This window comes from Molossus molossus, unplaced genomic scaffold (assembly GCF_014108415.1).
Source record: "Molossus molossus isolate mMolMol1 unplaced genomic scaffold, mMolMol1.p scaffold_m16_p_20, whole genome shotgun sequence".
In the NCBI taxonomy this organism is placed as follows: Eukaryota; Metazoa; Chordata; class Mammalia; order Chiroptera; family Molossidae; genus Molossus; species Molossus molossus.
The window spans coordinates 31,655,920-31,674,694 of NW_023425356.1; the positions used below are offsets into that span (position 1 = coordinate 31,655,920).

Here is an 18,775-nt window from a genome sequence, read left to right on the forward strand (position 1 = left end):
GAGCCATACTAGCCAGGGCAAGCTTGACTGTTCTCGAAGCCAAGACAAGAGACAGCTAGCTAATTATGACTTTATTTTATTATTATTTTTTAATCCTCATCCGAGGCTATTTTTCCATTTATCATCAGATAGAATGAGAGGAAGGGAGAGAGAGAAACACCAAATTGAGAGAGACACATCAACTGGTTGCCTCCTGCATCACCCGACCAGGTCCGGGGACGAACTGCAACCAAGGTACGTGCCTTTGACCAGAATCAAACCAGTGACTCATTGGTCTGCGGGCTGATGCTCTAACCGCTGAGCCAAACCAGCCAGGGCAACTAATTATGACTTTAGAAGCTTCAAAAATATAGTGATTTGGGTCACCTTCAGTAGCCCAAAACCCAAAGATATCAAGACCCACTCCCGCATTTCGGAATCAGATGTTTAAATTCAAAATCCAAGACAAAAGTCATGACCTATGAGGAATTTGGGAAATGACCCTTGATCTCATTTTCCTCTCAATCTGAAGTCATAGCAGATTGATATCTCAACATACATCAGTGGGAAAAATAGGCTCAAAAGCAGTTGAGAGTTATGATCCTTAAAACACAGATACTGATTTGTAATCCTTCCCACAAAATCCCAGATCACAAATTGAGCGATGAGATGATTTTTCTTATACAAAACTCACTAACTGTACAGATGATGTGTTGTAGAATTATGCACCTGAAACCTGTATAATTTTGTTAACCAGTGTCACCCCAATAAATTCAATAAAAACGGGGGGGGGGCACTAACAGGTCTACATGAGCCAGCAGCAAGTGAGACCCAAGTTGCAAGAAATGCACGTGGGTCCCAGTGTCTCTTCTTAGTAAGGATGGCCCTCCTTGCTGGACAGTCAGCAGAATGCAGCTCAGACGTACTTAATAAAACCACTGGGTGGACAACCAAGGGGAAGGGATTAAAACCTGGAGAGCAAACACTACTTAGCAGCAGCCCCAGCTGGAGGTGGGCCGGGTTTGTAGGTTGATGTAGTCCCCTTGGGTGGACAAAGACATATCTTCTCTAGAATTGCTCATCATCTTTTCAATGAGGACTCTAAAAAACAAATAAAAAATAAGTCTGAAAAGCTGGACTGAGGAAAGGGAGAAACAGCAGATATTGTCTGTCTAAACACCAGATGGCATTCAGTAAAGCTGCATGGTTCGTCCCCAGTTAATCTCAGGAGAGAGGACAGCATCCCTGACCTTCAGAAGCTGGCATTCCAGTGGCTCAGTCTGTTCTTATTTGCTCAGAAACAGGAAAACAAGGTACTACGGGGTTGCAGTGGAAGACGGGTATATCTGTGTGCCCATAAGCTACTCACCTCATGGCCTCATTAATGTTTTTGTTTTCCTTGACTGATGTCTCTGTCCAACCTGTGAAACCATTCTCCTTACTGAAACGGTCAACCTTGTCTCGGCTCACTGCCCAAGGAGACAGATCACACTGGCAAAGAGAGTAAATAAAAGGCAACACCATAAACTTCTAAGGAATAGATATCTATGGATTTAAAATCTTTCCACCAATGACTGAGAACAGTAGCATCTAAAATCTATATTCAACATTCTTCCCAAAGAAAGTCTCAACATCCCTTGAAAGGAGGTAGAGATAATTTTGCCAACTTGAAAGGGAAAGTGGATAACATGAACTGAAGAGCATTTTTTATTTAAATCTCACCCAAGGATATTTTTCCATTGATTTTCAAATAGAGTGGGAAGGAGGAAGAGATGGAGGAAAGGAGGGAGGGAGGGAGAGAGGGAGAGAAGGAGAGTGAGAGAGAGAGAGAAACATCGATGTGAGAGAGACACATCGATTGGTTGCCTCTCACAGGACCCTGGCCAGGGCTGCGGATAGAACCTGCAACTGAGGTATGAGGGATGTGCCCTTGACCAGGGATCGAACCTGACTCTTTGGTCCAAGGGCCAACACTCCAACCACTGAGCCAAACCAGCCTGGGCCCAGAGAGAAATTTATTTATTTATTTTTTAACATATGTTTTTATTGAATTTTTAGAGAGGAAGGGAGAGAGAAATAGAAACATCAATGTGAGAGAGAAACACGGAGCAGCTGCCTCCTGCATGCCCTCTACTGGGGATTGAGCCTGAAACCTGGGCATCTGCCCTGACGGGGAATTGAACCACGACCTCTCAGACCATGGAATGATGCTCAGTCCACTGAGTCACAACCGGCTGGGCCTGAAGAGCATTTTAGATGGCTTGCTCTCTCACCACAGATTGAGGCCAGGGGCCATTTTCCTAGATTGTCCATGTACCTTATTGGCCAAGAGCAGGCAGGGCACAGGTTCTCCATTGGGTAGTGTGAGCTTGCTGTCCAGGTCCTGTTTCCATCTCTGGCTGTTGCTGAAGGTAGTGGCATTGGTAACATCAAACATAATAACACAGGCAGAGGCATCTCGATAGTATAGTCGTGTCATAGATGTGAAGCGCTCCTGACCTGGGAGGAGAGGAGAGTTCTCTAGAAGGTGATCCTGAGAACCAGCCCCAGAACACCTGCTAACACCCTGCTATTTCTACCGTCATTGTGGGAGAGAAGGCAGTATGCATGGTGGTTGAGTTCAGATTTTTATCCAGACTATCCAAGTCCAAAACCCTGCTCTGTCATTTATTACCTATGTGACTTTGGACAAGTCAAGCCTTTAATGGCTAAATATTTCCCATCTGTAAAGTGGGGACAGAAGCAGTAGCTTTATCATAGGATGGCTGCCAGGACAGAGTCAGCTAATCTAAAATGTTTAGAAAACTGCTTGACACATCATAGCAATTACTATTGTCTCTGTTTTCTGGGTATCTAGTTTCTCACCAAGATTTGCTGAACACCTGGAAAAAGAACCCTCCCCCTGCTGTGGGAGCATCCAACCTATGGCCTGGACAATCCACCACCTTGCCAGCCCCTCCACCCACACAGAGACTACTTTACATTAATCAGGGCAAGGTATCTGCAGAAAACATCTACAAAAGTTCTACGTCTAGTTAGCTCATGCATCCTCAGAGCAGCTCAATCACTGCAGCTTTAGAAAAGCACTTGTGGTTTTACAGCCCCGCTTTTTTTCTGAGAGCTGGCTGGTTAAGCCAAAATTTCTCCCTTAGTTCCTATACAGTCTTCCCAGCCTACCTGCAATATCCCACAGCTGGAGCCTCACCACCTCCGAGTCAGACCACTGGAGAACCTTCAGAGCAAAATCCACTGAAAATAGATGTATAATATAGTTGAATACAATTTACATTTATTTATTTATTTAGTTTTGGTATGTGCCTCTAGCGGGAACCAAACCGGGACTCTCTGGTCCACAGGCCAATGCTCCAACCGCTGAGCCAATCCCGCCAGGGCTAAAATTTACGTTTAAACAATTCATGGAAAAGCTCAGATCAAATACACAGTTACAACCCTAGGGATACACAATTCCTATTTATTTATTCATTTAATTTTTAAGCCCTCAGTGAGCTGAGATGAGCCTACACTCATGTATTAAGTATGAGACAAATCATTCGTACTCAACCTTAGGAGAAATTCTTTAGCTTTTACTCTCTTGTCAAAGCAATTTATTTGATACTACTTGTCTCCAAGGCTGGAGATAGGAGTGGGGGGTAATCACGAAAACAATTCCTAATCTCAGGTTTAAAAGTCTCGTGGAGATTTAGGGAGTTTTCTCAGGGAAGAGATGACAGGGTACAAGGAAGGGAGAAATGAAGGCTTTTGCCTCTTCCACATTCAATTTCACTCTTGGTTTCTAATCCAATTGTATTATGATAAAAACACACTCTTTGGTGAATTCTACATCTTCCATAAGGCTGTAGGAATTATCTTGGGCAGCAGTGGGGTAGAGTGAAAAGGTCCCGGAGGGTTCCTAGAAAGAAGACACTGCATAAATGAAGCTCAAGAGCTGGGCTGGAATCCACTGCAACATATGCAGGGGCTGAGACCCCATGAGTTCAAGTTCAATGAGTATGCAGGGGAAGAGCTTTTGGATAAGGAGAGAAATAGGATAAATTTTTTAAAAAATCCTCACCTGAGGATATTTTTCCATTAATCTTCAGATAGAGTGGGAGGGAGGGAGAAATGGAGAAAGGAAGGGAGGGAGGGAGAGAGAGAGAGAGAGAAACATCGATGTGAAGGAGACACATTGACCAGTTGCATCCCACATGACCCTGACCAGGGCTGGGGACCCAATTGCAACTGAAGTATGTGCCCTTGACCGGAATCAAATCTGAGCCTCTTTGGTCCGCCAGCCAATGCTCTAACTGCTGAGCCAAATAGGCTAGGGCAGAAATAGGATAATTTTTGAGATTTGGAAATCTGTTTTCCACATCTGTAACAGAAATAAAAGTTAAGGAAAAGTTAGAGTAAACACTGAAAAAAAAATTAGCCAGAGTCACTTACATTCTTTACTAAAGGAACACTAGAGCAATTGCTAAACATTTATTAGGGGGACACTTTTAAACCAAATCCATGAAATAGGGACCCTCAGACTATTTAGGAGTGGGGGTGGGCAGAGTGGTTAGACAACAGTCTTTGAAACTTTAAACCTTTAATTTTGTTCGATGTTCTTAAGGAGGATGTCTTAATTGCAATTGTTAGCTTTTTTTAAGTTTCATAATGAATGCCAACATACAGTTTCAAAATTTACATTGGTGCAAGTTTTTTTTCCTTTAAAAAAAGTTCTTTTAATGGAGATAAATAAATGTTTGTTACTCTCCCCCTTTACTAGCTCTGCCCAGCCAAGCACCTTCTATTTTACATAAAAGTATTTCTACTTCTGAAAAAAAACAGTCCAAAGATCAAACCTAGAAAGAAATGAAGTAACTCTTAAAGTGTTTTCCTCCTGGCCGCTGTGGTTCAGTGGTTGGGGTGTGGGCTGGTGTACAGAAGAGTCCTGGGTTTGATTCCTGGTGGAGGGCAGGTACTTGGGTTGCAGGTTTAATCCCCCCACCAATTATGTGTCTTTCTCACCTGGATGTCTCTCTCTACCCCCCTCCGTCCTCCTCCCCCTTCCCTTCCTCTCTCTAAAAATCAATAGAAAAAAAAAAATCTTCAGATGAGGATTAACAACAGCAGATTAACAACAACAACAACAACAAAAGTGTTCTCTACCTTCCTCCTTAACCCAGTTTGAGAGAAAAAGGGGTGGGAAGCTAGGTCAAAGAAATGGTATATTTCAGATTCTTGAAGAATTCCTAGGTTGCCTTTATTTAAGCAATCAATGGACAGCAAACACACAGTTCATCAGCCCTGATTGATTGTGTGGCCTAGGAGTCTCCCATGCATGCATCCAGCAAACAAAGCTAGGCCAGGTTAAATGCCTTTCTGCCCCTGCAACAGCTTCCCGGAACTCCGTGAGAGGCAGGACGGCAGCCCGGCTGGCACCTCACCAGGCCCTCCACAGGGTCCCAGACGCTGGTCTCAGAGCTTTGCCCACGACCGCTTGAAGGGCATGCACGAAGAGACCCGAGTCCATAGTTCCTCGCGGAACACAGCAATTGCTCATTTTCTGCTCCTCCCTTCCCCATGTCTCATCTTCACACCTTCGCCCTCTCTTTCCAGGCAGTCTGCTCAGGCCAGGAAAGCCTACCTGCGGAAACCCCAAACAGGCACGCAAACCAAACACCCAGCAAGTATTCCCTCAAGGATCCCGGAACCTACTCCCTGACCCGGCGAAGGACCCAACGACACCAGATCCCCAGCTCCCATCCCACTGAGTCCCCAGCTCGAGCCCGTGGTCCCGGCCTCTTGTCCACCCCGCCCCGCCGCGACATCTCACCTCCCACCGTGGATTTGTAGTGTTTGTTGAAGCTGTCCTGGGAATATCTTTGCACCAGGGACGTCTTGCCCACTGCGGGGTCCCCCACCACCAACACTTTGAACAGGTGATCACGGCTACCCATGGCTAGCCGGGTGGACGTTTTAGGAGGCGGGAAGCGGGAGAAGTCGCTGGTTTTAACCCCTTTGGCTCCCGACCCCCTTCAAACTGAAGTTCGGCATTCCGCCCACCGCCTGTTGGGGCTGCTCTGATGAGAAAGGGAAACTGCACTCAGAATTTACGCGCTTCCTCCCCGCGCGGCCGCAGCCTGGGTGGGGCGTGGAGCGCGGGGCGCAGGGCCGGGGCGCGAGCTCCGAGCCCCGGCTGATCGCACCTTCTCCCCCTCCCGGCCCCGCTGCCGAGAAACGGAATGAGGCTTGGAGGTGCCTCCCCGCCGGGACTTCCCCGGAGCGGCTCCAGCAAGCGACTAAACGGGCCAGCTCATTTCCCGGGTTGGGCAGAAGATGGGAGTCCCCCTTCTTCACAGAACAAACCAAACTCTGAGTAGGGAGCGGCTCATACTTTCTCTCCCCAGACCCGGCAGGCGCTGTCGTTCTCGCCTACTCTGCACGGGTCACATGCAGGTTACTTAAAGAACTACACTTCCCAGCTTACCTCGCGGTGAAGATAGCTAGTCCAGTGCGAGACTCGCCCGCGAGGCTTCTTGGGAAGTGTAGTTTATGCGGTATTTTGTTTTTAAAAACTTTAACAGTTTCAAGGTTTTCGAGCTCCTTCAACCTTCGCAATCTTACTTTAAAATAATTCTGGCATAGAAAAGATTCTCAAGAGAGATTTGTTCGACGTGCCTAAATCTGTCCCCAGATAGGTTTCTTCTCATGATCTTTAAAGGCTTCTTGGAGCTAAGATAAAAAATTATCCCATAAATTATTCCACTAACAAAAGCTCAAGCTTCACCCCTCATACTCCAAGCGAAGTCCATTTCCTAGTGTTTCAGTTAGGTAGACAAACCCAGGATCTTGTGAACGTGATGAAAGCCAATCCTTCCATTTCCCTCATGACCCCAATATCAGTCAACTTCAGGGACACAATCAAGAGATTGATCCTTAAAACCCATGCTGGTAATGTAAGTTACTGACATTTAATAACTAGTCACAGCAGTAAAGACAGAAAACAGTTCTCATTTTCACTTCCACAATCCCTAGTCTAGCTGCACTGCCTACTCATATATCATTTGAGCTGGAAGCTAATTGGGATGCACGGGGAATCCTCCTCCATTTGTTGCTATTGCTCATGAATAATAATGAAACTATATTTTTGCAAATATTTTAAATTTTTTAGCCTGTAACTTTTTTGAGCTGCTTGTCCTTTAGGTAAGAGTTAAAGGGATGATGAGCTTTATGGCCAGCAAAATAAGCCCCATTTTTTATGCTTTTCTCAGGAATGGAAGAGAAAGCAGCAGGGCCATGGGAAAACAGCCTTGCCCAGGTTTCCGGGCAGAGAGGCTACCACTTAGGTTCTGTGAAGAAGGAACATGGCATGGTTCACAACTTATTTAGCCCAAAATGTTTGTTACCCAGGTAGGGGAGGTTAGTCTGGGCTACTCCTGTTCCAGGATGTCTCAGACCTCTTTCCAATGGTCTTTTCTCAATTCTCATTGGCTTTGATGTAGTTGACCACTCTTTTAAATTTATTTCTCACATGGCTTCATGACACTGTCCTTTCTTGTTTGCTCTCTATTTTTCTGATGATTATCCTTTTTCCTTCATGGTTTCCTCCCATCCAGGCACCTCCTAAGTAAGTATTTCCTTAGGCTCAATTCTAGGTCCCTGAGCTGATTGTCCTTTAAACTCTGTATTTAATAGATTGCTGTTGGCCTCAAATATCTCTCTGAGTCTTGACTTTATTTATATCTTTATTGCCAATCAATTATGTTCAACTGACATAAAGGTACATCCACTTGAAAGTCCTGCCACAACCTCCCTCTCACTACATCACCACAAAAACCATCCCTTTTCTCAGCTTCCCTATTTCTGTCGCTGGCCTCATTATTTCTTCCCTCCACTCAGGTTTCAGATCTCACGCATTTTTTAAGAATTTATTTTACTGTAGGAGGAACACTTAACATAAGAGCTACACTTTTAACAAATTTTAAAGTGTGCAATATAGATATAATGTTGTATAGCAGTTCTCCAGACTTGATTCATCTTATTTAACTGAAACTTAAGCCCCTTGATTAGTAACTCCCCGTTTTTCCCTACCCAGCTCTTAACAACCACCGTTCCACTCTTTGATTCTATAAGTTTGACCATTTCATTTTTCAAGTTATAAGAGAAAATTTATTTAGAAAGTTACAGAGGTAGTAAAAGTGAGCCACAGAAGAAATGGGCTAAGGAAACAACTTACAGAGACAAGAGAAGGGCCCTTGGAATTTAAGAGAGAGGAAGGCAAAGGTGATTCGCCTGGGGCAGAGAAGAGGAGGAAGGGACAGGCATGGGCGGGCGGGCTAGCAAGAGGGAAGCATGCCAAATCTGACTGTTTTAGATACCACATCTAAGTTGTTTTTCCATGACTTGATTGTTTCACATGGCATAATGTCCTTAAGGTTCAGCCATGTTGTTGTTTATTCCATATATTTTTTTCTTCTTAAATGTTTTTATTGATTTTTTTTAAAAGAGAGAGGAAGGGAGAGGGAGAGAGAGAAACAATGAGAGAGAAACGTCAACATCTACTGGCTGCCTTCTGCATGCCCCCTACTGGGGATCCAGCCCACAACCATGCATGTGCCCAGACTAGGAATCAAACTAGCGACCTCTTGGTGCATGGGACAAAGCTCAGCCACTGAGCCACACCAAATGGGCTGAATATTCCATGTATGCTTTTCTTTATTCATCTGTTGATGGACATTTAGGTTGTTTCCATAGTGCTTACTTGGGAGTGCTAATATTTCTTCAAGATCTGATTTCAATTTTCTTGGACAAATACCCAAAAGTAGGATTGCTGGATCATAAGGTAGTTCTATTTTTAATTTTTTGAGGAAACTCCCTACTGTTTTTCATTGTGGTGACACCATTTTGCATTCCCACCAAGAGTATGCAAGGGTTCTAATTTCTCCACATCCTCACCAACACTTGTCTTTGCTTTTTTTTTTTTTTTTTTATCCTCACCCGAGGATATTTTTCCATTTTTTGTACAGATAGAGAGGGAGGGAGAGAGAGGAAGGGAGAGAGAGAGAGAAACATCGACGTGAAGGGACACATCGAGTGGCTGCCACCCGCACGACCAACCAGGGCCGGGGACAAACTGCAACCGAAGTACGTGCCCTTAGTGGGAACCGAACCTGGGTCTCTCCGGACCGCAGGCCGACGCTCTAACCGCTGAGCCAAACTGGCCAGGGCTCTTTGCTTTTTTGATAATAGCCATCCTAATGGGTGTGAAGTGATATTTCATTGTGGTTTCTGCTTCATATCCAATGCCACTTTGTTAGTTTAGGCTTCCATTATTTCACATCTGGATCATCTTCAATAACCTGTTTCTTGGTCTCCCTGATTCTAGTTTCTTTTACCTTCAATTCATCCTACCTACTAACTGGCCAGGATGATTTCCTTAAAACATCATTGTTGCCTGGCCGGTGTGACTCAGTGGTTGAATGTTGACCCATGCACCAAGATTCCCAGTCAGGGCACATGTCCAGGTTGCTGGCTCAATCCCCAGTAGGGGGTGTGCAGGAGGCAGCCGATTGTTGCCAATGTTTCTCTCTCATAGATGTTTCCATCTCTCTCTCCCTCTCCCTTCCTCTCTCTCAAAACTCAATAAAAACATATTTTTAAAAATAATTGTTTGTTCCTTCATTGTCTACCAACTACCCCCAAACTAGCCAACCTCTTTGAGGTAGTGTCCAAAGTTTTCCAGGAACTGGCCCTTATCTCAAGCAGGAATTCCCCCATTTCCCCACCAAGGTGAGACTCCTTATAGTCTTTAAAAGCCCAGTTTCATTTCTGACTTTGTGTCTTTGCCCAGGGTGTTTCCCCTTTTAGATTACCCTTCAGGCTTTGTTTCTTCACCTATAACTTACCACACTTGAAGTTCTCAAACTTAATTGTGCATAAGAGTCATCTTGGGGAGCATTTCAGAGTTTGCTCCCCAGCATATGTTATCAGATTGGCTCAAATAAACTCTTATAAAAATTCTCTAACAACGACAGCAACAACAAAAAGCATCACCTGGGGCGCCAATTAAATATGGACATTCTGATTCTGTAGGGCTGGGGTAGGGCCCAGGGGAACCTGCCTTTTTGTCAAGTACTCAGGTGATTCCTGGATCAGATTCCACTTGGAGAAGTGCTGCTTTAAGTAGAAACTTAGTTATAAACATTTCCTTTATTACTGCAGCCTTGAATCATCACCTGTATCATTTATAATCTGTTTGAATTGTGATCACTTAACTATGTAACCAGTTTATAATTATTTAACTTATAAGCAACCAGCAGGTTGCAAAGCAGACTTCAAATACAACATTTTGGCTTTGGCCCTTGTGTCTGTGAGGGGAACTATTCAAAGATTCCCAAATCAGGAAGGTGAGGAGTGAAGATTTAAGAGGCGGCCAGTTTGGCTCAGTGGTTAGAGCGTTGGCCTGCGGTCCGGAGAGACCCGGGTTCGGTTCCCGCTAAGGGCATGTACTTCGGTTGCAGTTTGTCCCCGGCCCTGGTGGGTCGTGCGGGTGGCAGCCACTCGATGTGTCCCTTCACGTCGATGTTTCTCTCTCTCTCTCCTTCCTCTCTCTCCCTCCCACTCTATCTGTACAAAAAATGGAAAAATATCCTCGGGTGAGGATAAAAACAAACAAACAAAAAAAACAAAACAAAACAAAAAAACCTCACTTCTTTGCCCTGGCCGGTTTGGCTCAGCGGTTAGAGCGTCGGCCTGCGGTCCTGAGAGACCCGGGTTCGGTTCCCGCTAAGGGCACGTACCTCGGTTGCAGTTTGTCCCTGGCTCTGGTCAGTCGTGCGGGTGGCAGCCACTCGATGTGTCCCTTTCACATCCATGTTTCTCTCTCTCTCTCTCTCTCTCTCTGTTCCTCTCTCTCCCTCCCACTCTACCTGAACAAAAAAAAAAAGATTTAAGAGGCAAGATTAGCGAGTTTCTAGTGTCCCCCAAGTCATAGCATTTCTATCAAAGGAGTGACCATTCCTTTGGTCAGGGTGGGGGTGGGGGGGATGGGGGATGTATTTCTTCTATAGTAAGTTGCAGTTTCCCAGAGAGACAGTTATAAATAAAATAGAGGGAAAGTACACTCAGAGTGCCAAACAACTGACTTGCATATATGTTTGGAACACAGTGTTTCGGAAGCTGGCAAAATTGGTCAGCCTTGCTCTGTTACTGTTACACTTCCTAGAAGTGTCTCCTTTTCACTTCTCATTCTTTATTTTTAAAATTTTCAAACCCATAGAACAGTTAAAAGAAGAATATAATGCATATCAGGATGTCTTTCAGCTGGATTTCCAATGACTAAAAACACTTTGCCAAGTCTGCTTTGCTTGTGTGTGTGTGCTGAACCTTTTTAAAGTAGCACGTTAAATACATCAGCAACAGTCCTGGCCGGTGTGCTCGGTTGGTTGGGCATCACCTCATGCATGAGAAGGTTGCTGGTTCTATTCTCTGGTCAGGACACTTGTACGTGTTTTGGGCTGGGTGGTGTGTTGTGTTTCCCTCTCACACTGACGTTTTTCTCTCTCTCCCCCTCTTCCTTCCTCTCTCTAAAAAAAAAAAAAAAAAAAAAAAAATTTAAAAACAAAAATGCTTCAGCAACAGCCCCTAATAATGAAATTCTCCTATAAAACCAAAATACCATTATCATATCTAAGAAAATCAACATTAGCTCAATCATATCATAAACAGTTTATATTTGCATTTTCTTTCTTTCTTTTTTTTTTTATCCTCACCCGAGGACATTTTTCCATTTTTTGTTCAGGTAGAGTGGGAGGGAGAGAGAGGAACAGAGAGAGAGAGAGAAACATCGATGTGAAAGGAACACATCGAGTGGCTGCCACCCGCACAACCGACCATGGCCGGGGACAAACTGCAACCGAGGTACGTGCCCTTAGCGGGAACTGAACCCGGGTCTCTCAGGACCTCAGGTCGACGCTCTAACCGCTGAACCAAACCGGCCAGGGCTATATTTGCATTTTCTATAGCCCTCAAAATATTTTTTCTCACCACCATCCAGAATACACAGTTCATGCATTACATGGTTGTTTTATTTTTTTAGTTTTTTTAAATCTAGAACTATGCTGTGTCCAGTAGCCATGTGTGGTTATTTCAATTAATTAAAATTAAATAAATGTTACCCGGCCAGTGTGGCTCAGTGGTTGAGCATCAACCCATGCACCAAGAGGTTGCCGGGTCAATTCCTGGCCAGGCCCCTGCCCAGGTTGTGGGCCAAGTCCCCAACAGGGGATGTGTAGGAGGCAGTCAATCGAAGTTCTCTCTCATCGATGTTTCTCTCTCCCTCTCCCTTCTCTCTCTCAAATCAATAAAGAAAAAAAAATTAAATAAATGTTAAAATAAGCTCATCAGTCACACTGGCCACATTTCAAGTGCTCGGTCGCAGGCTGACACTCCAACTGTTGAGCCAAGCCAGCCAGGCCTCAACAAATTCTTATTAAAGGAGTGACCCAGCACCGGCAATCTCCTAAGGACTTGGGAGCTTGACTTCAAATAGAAGAGAAAGAGCTTATACAATCTCCAGGGCCTCCCCCAGTGTCTGCTCGCAGAGCAGAAAAGTGCTTCGTAGCATGAAATGGAGACTAAAGTGACTCAGCAAGTGGCCTGGCAGCACAGAGAAGGACGAACCAGAGAAAGGTGAGGCCCTGGGGCTACAGCTGTCTCTCAGGCTTGTAATTTCAATACTCTCAGCGTTCTGGTGATTGCTTCGGGCACAGGAAGCAGTTTGGTGAGATGCTTGTGACCCAGCTAAGCATTCAACTGGAAGGCTCTGTAGCAAGATGCCCTAGGAAATGCTCTAGAGACAGAGAGAGGCTAGCAAACTCGCCGAGCAACTTGCTGATCACTCTTCTGTGGCTCGTGCCCCAGGCAGGGGCCAGCTCTGAACCCGGGACTATCTAGGGAAAACATCAAACTCTAGTCTTTACTGCTTTTGCTGACGCATTTGCCTCCTTCCGTGGATAACCTCATTTCCACCCCAAATAAGGACCAACGAAAGAAGTAGGAGAAGGGTGGAAGCCAGAGGGGACATTTGGGTTTAAAGAACTGTGCGTGTGGTTCCACTGTCAGCGTGGCACCGGGATAGGCACATCTATGAAATGAAGGGGTTTCCTGTCCACACAGAAGATTCTGTTCTCATTCCCGTTTTTTAACTTTGTAAGAGGTTAGGAAGGCAAAGATTCTTGCATCCGTAGGCCATCTTAATTACCCTCGACACATCCATCCCCTAAGAACTTGGAAATACCATTGTTTTCCTAGCCTTCTCAGAGTTAAATCTAAATCAACATGTAATGAGAGGTTCCAGGCAGGAGACTAAACAGACTGAATGTAGAAACATATCTAAAGAGAACGTGTTGATCAGCAGCAAGGGAGCTCCTGAGGGAATAATGGCCACACCTCTGGGCTCTGTTTGGCAGGGACCGGAATCTTACGGGAAATCACGGAGACTCATGCAGCTGACTAACAAGGTCTGATACCATCCTATCTTTAAGTTATAAAGTTACCTTCTCTGTTAGGACTCCAAACATTCTAGGTACGTTCTGATCACCTGCTTTCCTGTGTAGCTTGCTTCCAGGGAGTGAGTGTGCTCCCCAGGACGCCATGTCTGCAGGGACCACTCACCATCTAGTCTTACGCATAGGCCTCTGTGAGTTTGTGGGTCCAAGTCAGCCTCCCTGAGATGACTTCTGGGTGGGATTCAGTTTCTAAGCCCAGAGGATGGGCGCAGGGTCACAGTGCGTTCACCCAAAGGAGACCTATCTGTGAAGCACAGCTTTGTCCACCTTCAACTGCACCCTTGTCACTAATGAATAAAATCCAAGGTAGGGGCCCGTTTGGCTCAGTGGTTAGAATGTCGGCCTGTGGACCAAAGAGTTGCGGGTTCAATTCCGGTCAAGGGCACGTACCTCGGTTGCGGTTCATCCCTGGCCCTGGCTGGGGTTGTGAGGGAGGCAACCAGTCAATGTGTCCCTCTCACATCGATATTTCTCTCTCTCTCTCTCTCTCTCTCTCTCTCTCCCTCCCATTCTATCTGAAGATACATAGAAAAATATCCTCAGGTGAAAATCCAAGGTAGGTCCAATCTATTCACTTCTTTATTCACTAGTTCCTTCATATCATCCCAACCTGTACATTTTGAGTATTTCTCTTCTCATTTTGATGATGATGATGATGATGATGATAGCAGCTTCTATTTATTGAAACTTCTGCATGCCCAACAGCCACTAAGAAGGCATTATTGTCCCTTTCTGCAGATGAGACAGTTGGGGATCAGGAAAGGCTAATTATGGCCACTAGCTAGGATTCAAATCTATGTCTGTCTACCTCTAAAGCTTGTACTTAATTGTTACTATTTTAAAAATTAAGCTGCATGAAGAGACTAGGAAGACTTCCAAGAACAAGGGTATAGCATCTTCAGTGTGTTTTCTAGGAGCTTCCTCATTCCAAAAGTGGACATCAGGATCTTAATTTTTCGAGGTTAAAAAAACAACAACAAATCAACCTTGACTAGAGAAGGCAGCCTGGCGGTTGTGTCTGGTTGGAGGAGAATTCTAGCAAGGCCCCAGGGTATCCCAGAGGATTCAATCTGCCACCTTTGACCCCCATACAGAAAAAAGATAACCTACATGCTAAGCAAAGCAAGAGAGAACATAGAAATGTGTGCATGTGTGTTGGGGGTGGCACATGACACATGGTTCTGTCCTCCATAGCATGACTGTTATGAGGGAGAAGGATCAGTTTGGGAGTGTTCCCTAAGTACAGCAGGTAATGGTAGTATCTCCCCCTACTTTCCTGAATGGAAGGATGGTTTGGATTCCATACTTGACACCTGGGGTAGGTCATTTATTCTCTGAAAGTTTTAGTTTCTCTTTCACGGATTTCTAACTCCTAAATGCCAAATACTTAATCTCTGAATAATTGTTGAGATACCCAACAACTTAGGTAATGTACGTGAAAGTCACACATGTGACAGATTGGGGCAGTCAGGGACAGATGTACATGTGGATGTCCCAGGCAGGCCACAATTTGGAGCTCTCTTAAAGCAATGTTCTCTACCTACTTGTTCAACATTTCTTTGGTAGGAGCTAAGAGAAAATAATTTCTATAATGATCAAAATAAGAAATTTATTCTAACATGTTCAAAATAAGGAATTTATGCCATGCACTGAATGACATAACATTTAAACTTATTGGGAATTATTTTTCATTTAACTTAAAAAATCCCCAATAGCTAGATCATATTAATTATCTACACTGAACTAAACATGAATATAGCCATACAATCTTTCAAATTGTGTTGAAAAATTCTTTTCTGACTGGTCAAACTATCTTCACTCTTTTGCAATTTCTGTTTTCTAGTTTTAGGTGTTTTTTAAAAATTTAAAAAATTTCTAAGCCAGGCCCTGGCCGGTTTGACTCAGCAGGTGGCAACCACTCGATTTGTCCCTTTTACATCAATGTTTCTCTCTCTTTCTCTCATTCTCTCTCTCTCTCTCTCTCCCTCCCAACTCTATCTGAACAAAAAACGAAAAAATGTCCTCGGGTGAGGTTAAAAAAATTTTCTAAGCCAGACATTTTCCTGGGAACTTATATTTAGTTAATGTAATAAAGTACAGTATCGTGCAGCAAACAGTACTATATTGTGCTTTATTTAGCTTTGGGATTTTAGCTGAAGAAGACAGCAAACTTGAGGAGACTGTCAGCTGGCTGATCTCAGGGATGGCGGTTTTGCCTGTAATTATGTTGCAAAAATATCATCAGAGATAGGCTGGCACCAGGGAGGCATGTTTTTAAATGTCCACTGGAAGATACTGTTTATGTCAGTAGACAGTTACCATTTTGCAGTAATTCAAGGTGTCTCATGAACAAAACTAAGATAACAGGCACTATGTTTCTGATCATGTCAGGAATGTTTTTACGTTCTCTATACAGGGCACCTTGGCCAGCTCTTTCATCCGGCTGCAGGCATGGTGGGAAGGCCCTGGGCTGAGAGAAACCTGGTTCTGAACATAGATCCTTGGGCAAGACATTGAACTCCTCTGAGCCTCAGTTTCTCCCTTATAAAATGGTGATAATATCTACTTTGCAAATACTTTTGAAGTTGTAAATGAGGATATTATTAAAAAGTTGTACAGTATAATATACTGTATATTAAAACATTATACAAATAAAAATCAACATGCAATTTTCCTTTTTCCATTAACTTTTAATAGCCTTATAACACATTGCTGCTTTGAAGAGTAAGTCCCAGAGCCCCCGCTTGTTATACACCGATTCCCTCCCTCCCTCCCTCCCTCCCTCCCTCCCTCCCTCCCTCCCTCCCTTCCTTCCTTCCTTCCTTCCTTCCTTCCTTCCTTCCTTCCTTCCTTCCTTCCATTTTTAAAGCCAGAATTTATTTCTATTTAAAAATGCTCAAGAGACTTTTAAAAGGCCCAAAGCCCCAAGGCATCCAGGTTTAATTTAAGATCATCCTGAGGTGGTGTCCATCGGTTTCTTCATTACTGAAGCATCAACTTGATTCTTGTTAATGGAACACTCTGTTAATTGTAGTTGGGTTGTAATTATTTCCTCTGACTCCTGGTATCTTTCCTAAAAGGCCATCAGCTCATGAACAATGAAAAATGTAATACCAGAAATAATCACACAATGTCTGCAGATTGGACTCGAATATCCTTTCTGCATTATTCTTCCAACCAGTTCCAATGATTATCAATTTGAGTACCGGAGATCATGACGTGTGTCACTGCAAAGACTGGTATTAAATGCAGCTCTTTCAGAACAGAAAGCAGCAAATTCCCTTCAAGAGGAAACACCTTACAACGCCAATTTCTTAAATGTTCTCACCAAAAGAAAAAAATGGCAGGGAGGTAAATATGTAAAGAAACGAACTCATTAATTAACTCGACGGGGGAATCCTTTCACAGTGTATATCAAATCATCACCTTATACACTTTAAATATCTTATGATGTCAGTTATACCTCAATAAAGCTGGGAAAAAAAGACTGATTAGCACCACCGGTGTGGCTCAGTGGCTTGAGTGTCTTCCCATGGACTGGGAGGTCCAGGTTCAATTCCTGGTCTGGGCACATGCCCGAGTTGTGGGCTCGATTCTCAGTGGGGGTGTGCAGGAGGCAGCGGATCGATGTTGCTCTCTCACATCAATGTTTCTTTCTCTCTCTCTCTCTGAAAAATCAATAACAATATTTAGCAATAATAATAAAAAAAGGCTGTCCGCTGGTGTGGCTCAGTGGTTGAACATCGACCCATGCACCCAAGAGGCCGTCTGTTTGATTCCAGGTCAGGGCACATGCCCAGATTGTGGGCTCGATCCCCAGTAGGGGGTATGCAGGAGGTAGTCAATCGATGTTTCTATCTCTCTCTCCCTCTCACTTCCTCTTTCTCTAAAATCAATAGAGGAAAAAAAAGGCTGATTACTGAGATGGATAATGGTCAGTGTTCAGCATATGCTACACAATACTGTCATGTCCTGTGGGGGATGTGTCCTGGGTCCAGTGGTTCCCAGCACAAGCCTTGGAGTCAGCCAGGCCTGGGTGGGGCTGCATTGTGACTCTGCTGTCACAAACGTGTGTCTGCCTCATAAATTCTGGTGTTGTCACCTCTGTCCTCCAGACTCCAGTCCTATGGAACTATTTGCAGTTCCCGAATGAACCAGGCTCACTTCCCTGCTTAGCTTATTGTTCCCAGTACAGACGGTTCTTCCTTTGCCCACTTTCTAACTCCTGTTCTTCTGGGCTTCCTCCAAGACTTACCTGATCCTCAAGATTTGGCCAAGTATCCTTTCCCTCTGCCTGCTCCCGCAGCCACTCTCCATTTACCCTCTGGCCAGTGTGCTGGCACTGCCTAGTCATTGGCCTCCCCCCCTCACTTTAATACTGACTAGTGTTTTGGGGTTTAGTATGTGCTGGGCAGTGCTTAGTGCTATACGTGCACAATCTCACTGAAGTCTCCTAATAATCGGAGGAAATAGGTTTTAGTACAGACGAGGAAACGGAAGCTCAGAGAGGGTAAAGAACTTGTCCGAGCTCACATAAATACCAGCAGAAGAGCTGGGACTAGAACCAAGGCCTGACTCCAAACCCTCTGCAGTCAACTGTAAGTGTCTGAGGGCTTACAGTGAAGACATATAGTAAGCATTCAGCAAGCAACAGTTATTATTTTGACCCAACCAGATTGTAAGCCTCTGCAGGGAAGGAATCTTAACCCCTTGGCACAATACCCCAGCCGAGGCCGAGTGGAGAGCAAGGCCACTGCCTTGGCTTCTGGGATATGCCCCAGAGCACCACTGATGGTTTCTCAGTAAATGACTGATGTGTATTTTCTATCACACATCCCTGGATTTAAAGAGGCTGCATTTCTTGCCACACTTAGGCCCCTTCCCATGTCTGAGGGAGGAGGTGGGACTACAGAGGGGCCTAAAACAACAGCTGAAGCTGCCTTTTTTTTTTTTGGTTCATCTTCACCCGAGGATATTTTTCCATTGCTTTTTAGACAGAGTGAGAGGGAGAGAGGGAGAAACATCGATGTGAAAGAGATACATCGATTGGTTGCTTCTCACCCAACCCCGATCAGGGCTAGGGATCGAATTTGCAACCCAGGCATGTGCCCTTGACTGGGGAGAATCTTTGACCCTTCGGTCTGTGGGCCGACGTGCTAACGGCTGAGCCACAAGGCCTAGACGTGAAGCGGCTCTTTGATGACACATAGGAACCACCAACCACCTAAATAAACGTCCTC

The 18,775-nt window shown here is 44.6% G+C and overlaps 1 protein-coding gene across 2 annotated transcripts; it reads right to left on the minus strand.

Annotated features, from left to right (window-relative positions):
• Positions 1–243: 243 nt before the first annotated feature.
• Positions 244–6,383, minus strand: RAB29 (RAB29, member RAS oncogene family). Of its 2 annotated transcripts, XM_036272809.1 has the most exons (6): positions 6,362–6,383; positions 5,801–6,047; positions 3,157–3,228; positions 2,297–2,478; positions 1,349–1,470; positions 244–1,080 (listed from the first exon to the last, which is right to left on the minus strand). In XM_036272809.1, the coding sequence occupies exons 2-6, from the start codon at positions 5,922–5,924 to the stop codon at positions 969–971; spliced, it is 612 nt and encodes a 203-aa protein (XP_036128702.1). In that variant the 5' UTR covers positions 5,925–6,047; positions 6,362–6,383; the 3' UTR covers positions 244–968. The 2 variants fall into 2 exon arrangements, with proteins under 2 accessions (XP_036128702.1, XP_036128703.1); XM_036272810.1 differs by lacking the exons at positions 5,801–6,047; positions 6,362–6,383 and adding an exon at positions 3,804–3,882.
• Positions 6,384–18,775: the final 12,392 nt, after the last annotated feature.